The sequence below is a fragment of the Malus domestica genome, chromosome 13 (genome assembly GCF_042453785.1).
Source record: "Malus domestica chromosome 13, GDT2T_hap1".
NCBI classification, from domain to species: Eukaryota; Viridiplantae; Streptophyta; class Magnoliopsida; order Rosales; family Rosaceae; genus Malus; species Malus domestica.
Genome location: NC_091673.1, coordinates 14478533 through 14487507, shown reverse-complemented (window position 1 = coordinate 14487507; position 8975 = coordinate 14478533). Strand labels below are relative to the sequence as shown.

The 8975-nt window shown below is 42.0% G+C and overlaps 1 protein-coding gene across 1 annotated transcript; it reads right to left on the bottom strand.

Annotated features, from left to right (window-relative positions):
- Positions 1 to 3803: 3803 nt before the first annotated feature.
- LOC103403820 (probable galacturonosyltransferase-like 4) lies at positions 3804 to 5311 on the bottom strand. The gene has a single exon (XM_008342665.4). It carries the CDS (start codon positions 5206 to 5208, stop codon positions 4156 to 4158), a length of 1053 nt encoding a protein of 350 aa, XP_008340887.2. The 5' UTR covers positions 5209 to 5311; the 3' UTR covers positions 3804 to 4155.
- Between the last annotated feature and the right edge of the window lie 3664 nt (positions 5312 to 8975).

Below are 8975 nucleotides of genomic sequence, written 5' to 3'. Positions count from 1 at the left end.
CACCCACTTCCCACACGCAACAATAGCTCATGGGTACCACAGATAACTTTGCCAAAGTTCTCTGCCAAAGTTGAGCACGTGAAGCTTGCAGCTCCCACTACATCGCTCTGACCAAGAAAGGTAAAAGAATAGCAAAGAAACAGCACTAACAAAGTTTAGACACATAAATTTTGAAGGTCTAGCTACCATATTATTACCCACAAGGGTAAAGGAACAGTACCATTGCTGGATAATTGGAAAGTTCCTGTGTGTCAACCTCTGTGCTTCGTGGCAAGGTAGACTAGCAAACATGCCCAACCTTTACTCACATTCGAGAAAACACTCCCAACAAGATTGCTTGCTCCAAAATCGAAGAGGCACCGTCCTCCGAATCTCGAGAGCCAGACTCCCAACATGACTACTTTCTCAAAAGCGAAGAGAGGGTAAAGGAACAGTACCATTGCTAGATAATTGGAAAGTCCCTGTGTGTCAACCTTTGTGCTTCGTGGCAAGGTAGACTAGCAAACATGCCCAACCTTTACTCACATTCGAGACAACACTCCCAACATGATTGCTTGCTCCAAAATCGAAGAGGCACCGCCCTCCGAATCTCAAGAGCCAGACTCCCAACATGATTACTTCCTCAAAAATCGAAGAGACACTGCTCTCTGAATCTCGAGAGCCAGACCCCCAGCATGATTGCTTTCTCAAAAATCGAAGAGACATCGTTCTCCGAATCTCGAGAGCCAGATACCACAGACCACTTTTTCAAAGTGCTCTGACAGAGTTAAAACATGTGAAACTGGCAGCTCCCACTACTGTGCTATGACCAAGCAGGGTAAATGAATAGCATTACTACTTGTTGTTAGGGAGACTCCTATATATGTCGACCTCCATCCCCAACGGACAGGCAGACCTGCAAAAATGCTCAACCCTTCATCATATCTAAGAGGGCACTCCCAACGAAGCCTTTCGAAATATTCAGCTTTCTTTCCCCCCGATAATACCTCTGCAAACAAGCTATACTAGAGCAAGAATATCTCATATCATCAGGGTTAAAAGCAAGAGTATCCCATATCATGCTTTTTCCCTGTCTTTTCCTTTGGCCTTGTTTTTACCTGCAAGACAAGGAGAAAGAGAGCAATCAGTCAGCACTTGGAATCAAGCTTCCAGCCAGGAACTGACTGCCTGGAACCCCTTACCTGATTACTTACCTGGCATTGCTCTCGAGTACTCATCTTCAACATCTTATGTTTCCAAGGAAGATTCCGCATCTGCTTGAGGAACAGATAGGGCAAGTGCGAAGGATACAAGGAAGCATGTGGAGACAAGCGTAACAGCACACGTGCCGATACATCCATTACTCTGTCAAAAGCAAAAGTATCCCATATCAGCAGGGTAGAACGTACTCTAGATTTGATGGACTTGTTTTGACCCTCAAATTCTTCAGTCGGCCTTATACTCTGTAGGAAACCAGAAAACCCTCCAGCTCAGTTCAAGAATAAGCCTGTGGAAAGTTACTTCTTCAAAAGCAAAAGTATCTCATATCATCTTTTCTCATTTTTCTTCTCTTTATCCTTCATGCTGCTGCAAGATGGGGAGAAGGTGAACAATCAGTCGGAGCTCTGATTGCTTACCTTGTCTGTCACCTCTTTCAGCAGACCCCCTAGCTCGGCGACTTGGGGGACTCCTACTACATGGTTTGTATCGCGCTTGACCAAGCTTGAAACTACAAGTAAGCTTCAAGTGAAATTGATACATTACCTTGTGCATCTCCACCAGTTAAAGATACCACCCCTGGATGGAGGAAGAGTACTTCCAGAGAAGATGCCACATCTACCTATGAGACAGATAAGGCAAGTCAAGACGACACCACACTCCGATACTTAGAAGTTTCGTGATTACGAGATCATTCTCCCACAATATTTCCTAATGTCATTTGTACTAAATCATTCACTTGTACTCACTAAATGAGAGCTTGAACCTATGTACTTGTGTAAACCCTTCACAATTAATGAGAACTCTTCTATTCCGTGGACGTAGCCAATCTGGGTGAACCACGTACATCTTGTGTTTGCTTTCCTATCTCTATCCATTTATATACTTATCCACACTAATGACCGGAGCAATCTAGCGAAGATCACAAAAAGCGACCGTTTTCGCTACCTAGGATCTATCTTGCAAGAGAACGGAGAATTAGATGGAGATCTCAACCATAGAATACGAGCTGGATGGATGAAGTGTAAGAGTGCATCCGGCGTGTTGTGTGACCGTCGTAGGCCACTGAAGCTCAAGGGAAAATTTTATAGGACGGCAATAAGGCCAGCGATGTTGTATGGCACAGAATGTTGGGCGGTGAAACATCAACACGTACACAAAATGGGTGTAGCAGAGATGAGGATGCTTTGTGGGATGTGTGGGCACACGAGAAAGGATAAGATTGGGAATGAGGATATCCGAGGTAAAGTAGAAGTAGCCGAAATTGTAGGAAAGATGAGAGAAAATCAGCTCCGGTGATTTGGACATGTGCAAAGAAGGCCGACTGACGCTCCGGTTCGAAGATGTGACTACGGGACAGAGGTTCAGGGCCGAAGGGGTAGAGGAAGACCTAGGAAAACTTTGGAAGAGACTCTAAGAAAAGACTTAGAGTACTTGGATCTAACGGAGGACATGACACAAAACCGAGCGCAATGGCGTTCTAGGATTCATATAGCCGACCCCACTTAGTGGGAAAAGGCTTTGTTGTTGTTGTTGTTGTTGTTGTAGTCAAGCACACTTTTGGACTTTAAAGTGTTTAAGCATTTATTGAAGACCAAGCTTTAACAGAGGATGGCGTTTTCTGACTCACGTGTATAGGTGTTGTTCAAGATTGTTGGAGCTTCATTGTCTGGAATGTCATCGGATTCGGATCCAAAATCTGTAAGTTTTGCTTCCTCTAATTCACCTCTCATGGTCTAGGTCGTTACAGGAACCCAGGGATAGGCCATAAGAGGAGTATTCTTGTTGTATTTATCTCATATATACTTGTATTATTTTTTTTTTGCTGGCTCTCTTAATTGTTTCTGCTACATGCAGGTAAGCGTTTATCCAACTGTTAAAGCACCAGTGGAGTTCTCTACTCTGGTGGGTTTTTCATCAGAATTCTCTATCTTCAAGCTTGATATACTTTTCTTAGCTCTGACAGTGCACGCTGCGGAAAAATTGTTAGAAAATGTTTGCCGACATCATTGTGCGCATCAGATATAGAACTTGCAGAAGTATATTATATGTAAGCAAAGCAATGCTGCAGATAATCTACAAATATCTGTTAATGTATTCGACCAATGATGGCTTCATAACCTATGAAAGTAAAATTCTCCTCGGTTTCTTGTTTCTTCTAATGGTAACAATTTCGTTGTTTAAATGTGAAAGTTAAGAGTACTCTTGTCAATCCATATTGCTTCTTTTCATTTGTTAAACAGGTTACTTCGGGCGATTATATTTTGTGGAATACGTTGGGTAGATGCCCGTCTGCTGCTGTAGCAAAAGTTTATGGTCTGGTTTGTTATGGAATGGCTTTCGGAAATTGAAGTTTCTGAATAGATCATTCGTGTAATTTTATTTAGTGTTGGAAGTGAGAAGTCAATCAATGCGTTCGGCTGAGAACTGACCTGTTTTTTTTCGCTTAATTGATTTTGCTTTTAGAGGTCGCACTTGGTGCGATGGCAAGTGCCTTCGCCCATGAGCGGTAGGTCTCGGATTCGAGACTTAGGAGCTGCCTCTCCATAAATGGGGGTAAGGCAAGCCGAAATTCATCTCTCCCAGACCCTGCGTAAAGCGAGAGCTTGTGCACTGGGTACGACCTTTTTAATTGATTTTGCTTTTAACTGTCATTCCTTTACATTTGTTCCTTGAAAGTTGAAATACAAGAATATACAGGTTTCCAACCATACAAAGAAGCCTTCAAATGGCCATTTACAAGTTGGATGGTCTACTCTTGGCAACAAAATTTAGCCTAGAGTACCATCCAGGCCCCAGCTTCTTCGCAGGAGAACCCGAGATCCCGTCGCGAAGTCTGCCTCCTCGGAATACAATTGCCATTCATGGGCTGTGTTATGATGTGCATAGTTCATGAGTCTGCATTTTATCTCCTTCATTGCATGCTCTCTGTCTCTTCGCGGTTCACTTTCTTCTCTTTTATTCTTCCAGAAAGTGTCTCGCCGAATGGTAGAGATCGTACGGTGCCCAGAGATGATCGACGGTGCATGGCTTCCGGGCGTCCAACCTCAACCATGGCTTACCCTTCCCGCTCCAGTGCAGAAGACTAATGGGACCAGGGTGGAGGTTCCTACACCTTCCTTCAAAGTTGTCACCTCCTAACCCATGCTGGTTCCACCGGTGATCCACACCCTTGATGTTTCCGGCCAAAACCAGCAGAAAGGGCGGCAAAGACCCCAAATGGTATAGCCTCTTTCGCTTTTGCAACGCCATCCACTCCTCAACCTTCTGTGTATACCCTCCTTTCCTCCATTTATCCACATCCACCACCATCACTCCTGTGTTGAAATAACACGGGTTTCTTCCTTGGAATGTCTTCGACAAATCCGGGTCAGACCAAAATGCGTCAGTGAAATACTGTGAGAAATTTGCCCGGCAATATTCCGGTGCAGCCACCACCTTGTCTTCCATGTCCACGCTCCATAGCTTGGCAATGTCGTCCACCACAATGAGGTCCGAGTCCAAGTATATAACACGCCTCATATCGGTCGGAAGGATGTCAGCAAGATAGATTCTAGCATAATTAATTGGCTGATCCAATGCTTGCCTTATAGATTTTGATATCTTCCAGCGAACCCGGTTCGAATCAAAGGCATATGTCTTGAAGTTCAAGTAAGGGAACGTAGACTTTATGCTGGAAAAGAACTCCGGTGCAATACGCGCGGAGAGGAAGTGAAAATAGAGGTTTTCGGGGCACGTCGAGTGTTGCAACAAGGAGAACACGGCAGCCATTGTGCCGCGGATGTAATTGGCATCTAGAGTCATGGCAACATGGATGGCATCCGTGTTTTCGGAGCCACATTGCTCCCCGTTTCGGAAGGCGGGTGCTTCACGGAAGACAGGGAGGTGAGGGGAGGGACGGCGAAGGATGCCTAGGCGAATGCCGGAGGTGGTGGTGATGGGGTGGAAGAGGAGGATGGACAGGAGGCCAAGGAGTATAGGGAGAGGGGTTGGCGTACTCAACAAGGCCATCCTGTCGTGTTTTGGTATTAGTTTTTGGGGACTTTTGGGAGGTTGTCTCTAATTGCAAAGGCAACCGAATCCATTTGAAACATTAGAAATTGGGGGGTTTTGGATGTGGGAAAGTTGGGATGTTTTAGTAGAGAGAGAAAGGAAGTAAAATTGTGAGGAAGACAAAAAAGGTCGGAAAATCTCCGGGTATTTTGGGTTGCCGAAAAGTCAAAAGAGGTATTTTGCCTTTTCTAATTGTGTTCTTGCAATCTTGGATGATCATATTTGGAGTATTAGTTTGTTCGTAATTCTGTTTGGGTGTTGACAATGTAAAAAAATTAAACAATGTTGTAAATAGTGGGTATGTTTGCCTACATGTGTATAGTAAAGACTCATATGCTAAATAGTAACCCTTTTGTAAGTTTCCATTGAAGTGGTTCTATAAATAGAGCACTTCGATTGTTCAAAGTTAGAGAATATCAAGAAAAAAAAAGGAAGAAATATAATACTCTCAGTATCCCTCATTTTCTAATACTTGCAATACTTTTGTGGTGGTAATAAAAAAACTAAATAGTGTGATATTTTGCACCACTTCGTCATTGCTCTTGGCAAAGGTTATTTCTCTAACTTTTGCTTATTTATAACACGTTATTAGCACGACTCTCTAATCATTTCTCATTTCCCTTCACCGAAACATAAAAAAAATGTTTCCTCTAAGGTTTTTACTGTTCTTCTTCTTCCTCTGCCTCAATTGCTGGATATACCATCGCGAAGAATTGTTTGCACCATGCTTACTTCTAATTCTCAACCTAACAGTTACTTATATCTTTGATTTCTTATTTGGTGTAACTCTTGACTACTAACCCAGTGTTTATTTATGCAATCCAAGATGGTGCGGTATCATTGCCTATCTTTGACTGCAGATCTAATTTTACTACAAATTTTAAGTGGAGCGGTATAATCGCCCACCCTATCTTGCATATTTAAATTTGCCTGCTATTTAATTTTATCGCAATTTTAGGTGGTGCGGAATAATCACCCACCCTGCTTTGCATATTTAAATTTTATCGCAATTTTAGGTGGTGCGGTATAATCGTCCACCCTACTTTGCATATTTAAATTTTATCGCAATTTTAGGTGGTGCGGTATAATCGTCCACCTTGCTCTACATATTTAAATTTTCCTGCTGTTTAAAGTGGTGCAGAATAATCGCCCATCCTATACTTGTTTCGATGAGAATGGTGCGGTACAATCGCCCTTCTCATTAATCATGTAAATCTTGAGCCTGAAGTTTCGAGTACTTATCATTTTGTCCTAAACATAAAAAATTTGTAAGAACCAGAAGTTCTAACAATATATTCTTCCTAAACACATATTATTGCAAGTTCTTACACATCTCATTTTCTTTAAGAAAAGAAAATGGCAAACTTAGCAAAGCTTGATTTTGCTGCCCTGGACATTACTGGGGAGAATTAGCTTACCTGGGTACTGGATACCAAGATCCATCTGGAAGCAACGAATCTTGGAGATACCATTAGGGAAGAAAACATCTCATCCTCTCAAGATCGAGCGAAAGCCATGATTTTTATTCGTCGCCATCTTGATGAGGGACTAAAGAACGAGTACTTAACGGTTGAAGATCCGTTAACCCTCTGGAAGACCTTGAGAAACAGATACAATCACCAGACAATGGTGATTCTTCCAAGAGCTCGCTATGAATGGACTCACCAAAGGATCCTAGATTTCAAGTAAGTGGCAGAGTACAATTCTGCGTTGTTTAGAATTACATCTAAGATGAAGCTATGTGGGGATACTATTACTAAGGAAGATTTGCTGGAAAAGACTTTCAGCACATTTCATGCCTCTAACGTGCTCATGCAGCAGCAGTATAGAGCATGATGCTTCACTAAATACAACCAGCTAATATCTGTGCTTTTGGTAGCTGAACAAAACAATGAGCTTCTGATGAAAAATCATTAGTCCCGACCGACCGGATCAACACCGTTCCCAAAAGTGAATGCTACTTCCCTTGAAGGGAATACCATATCCTCTCGTGGCAATAATTACAAACGAGGACGTGGCCACAAGCGAGGCCGGTGGAACAGGAAAGGCAAGAACCATGGTGTCCAGTTTCACAACCAGGTTCCAAGGCATAACCCAAGCCCGAGCTTTAAAAATGCAAATGCCAGAAAGGAAAAGCTCATATGAACACTCCTAGAAATCCTGAAGGAGTTTTCCATAGGTGTGGTGGCAACGGACATTGGGCGCGTACTTGTTGCACCCCAAAGCATCTGGTGGATCGATATCAAGTCTCCTTCATGGAGAAGGGTGTCGAGATCAATTTCTTCGACCAGGCTCAACCAATGGAAACATCTGATCCAATGACCAATTTATCAAGACAGTTAAACACAACCCACCTGGATGCTACAAACTTTATTAATGAAAGAGGGAATGAAGCTTATGGGTTCAATTGAATTATTTATGTTTATTGTACTCTTGTTATTTGTACTTGTGGTTTAATGCTCGCATTTTCAATTCAATAAAAGTAGTATTCCAGTATGAATAAACTGCTTTTTCTTTACTCAGAGAACATGGATAAAAATTATAGTTATTTTCAAAACAAGAGCAATGACAGAGACTTTTGTCTTGCAGACAGCGCAACCACGCATTCAATACTTCGAGATCGAAAGTATTTCTCGAATTTGGTACTTGCAAAAGTAAAGGTAACAACAATATCAGGGCAATCAGATGTAATTGAAGGCTCAGGAAAAACCCAGATTATATTACCAAATGGAACAATATTGTCCATATAGAATGCATTATACGTTACTCGATCCATTCAAAATTTGTTGAGTTTTAAAGACATACGTCTAAATGGATACCACATTGAAACGAAAAGTGTAGAAAATGTGGAATATTTATGCATTACCTCCAATGATACCCAGAAGCGTATATTGGAGAAGTTGCATGGTTTATCGAGTGGATTGTATTATACATACATAAAGATAGTTGAGACATATGCTGTCATGAACCATAAGTTCATGGATTCAAAGGTTTACATGCTTTGGCATGACCGTCTAGGTCATCCAGGATCTACCATGATGCGTAGAATCATTACCAACTATAATGGACATCCATTATTGAGCAGACACATTGATGTCTCAAATGATAACCCTTGCAAGGCTTGTTCCCAAGGGAAGTTAGTAATTAGACCATCACAACTAAAGGTTGATAATGAATCCCCATCATTTTTGCAAAGAATTCAAGGGGATATTTGTGGACCTATTCAACCACCTTGTGGACCATTTCGATATTTTATGGTTTTGGTTGATGCATCTACCCGATGGTCACATGTTTGCCTATTGTCGACTCGAAATGTAGCTTTTGTGAGACTTATTTCTTGGATAATTAAGTTGCGAGTACAGTTCCCAGATCATCCCATTAAGTCCATTCGACTTGATAACGCTGGTGAATTTATGTCTCAAACCTTTGATGATTACTGCATGGCACTGGGCATTGATGTTGAACATCTTGTTCCTCATGTCCATACTTAAAATGGTTTAGCAGAGGCATTTATCAAGCGGCTTCAATTAATAGCCCGCACTCTGCTCATGAAAACAAAATTGCCAATCTTTGCATGGGGACATGCCATCTTACATGTAACATCATTGGTTCGACTGAGACCCATAGCCAACCACCAATACTCATCAACACAACTCGTGTTTGGACATCAACCTAATATTTCACATTTACGAGTTTTTGGTTGTGCTGTTTATGTGTCTATTGCA

Excerpts from the sequence above, each read along its gene's own strand:
- LOC103403820 (XM_008342665.4), bottom strand. The coding sequence starts at position 5,208 with ATGGCCTTGTTGAGTACGCCAACCCCTCTCCCTATACTCCTTGGCCTC.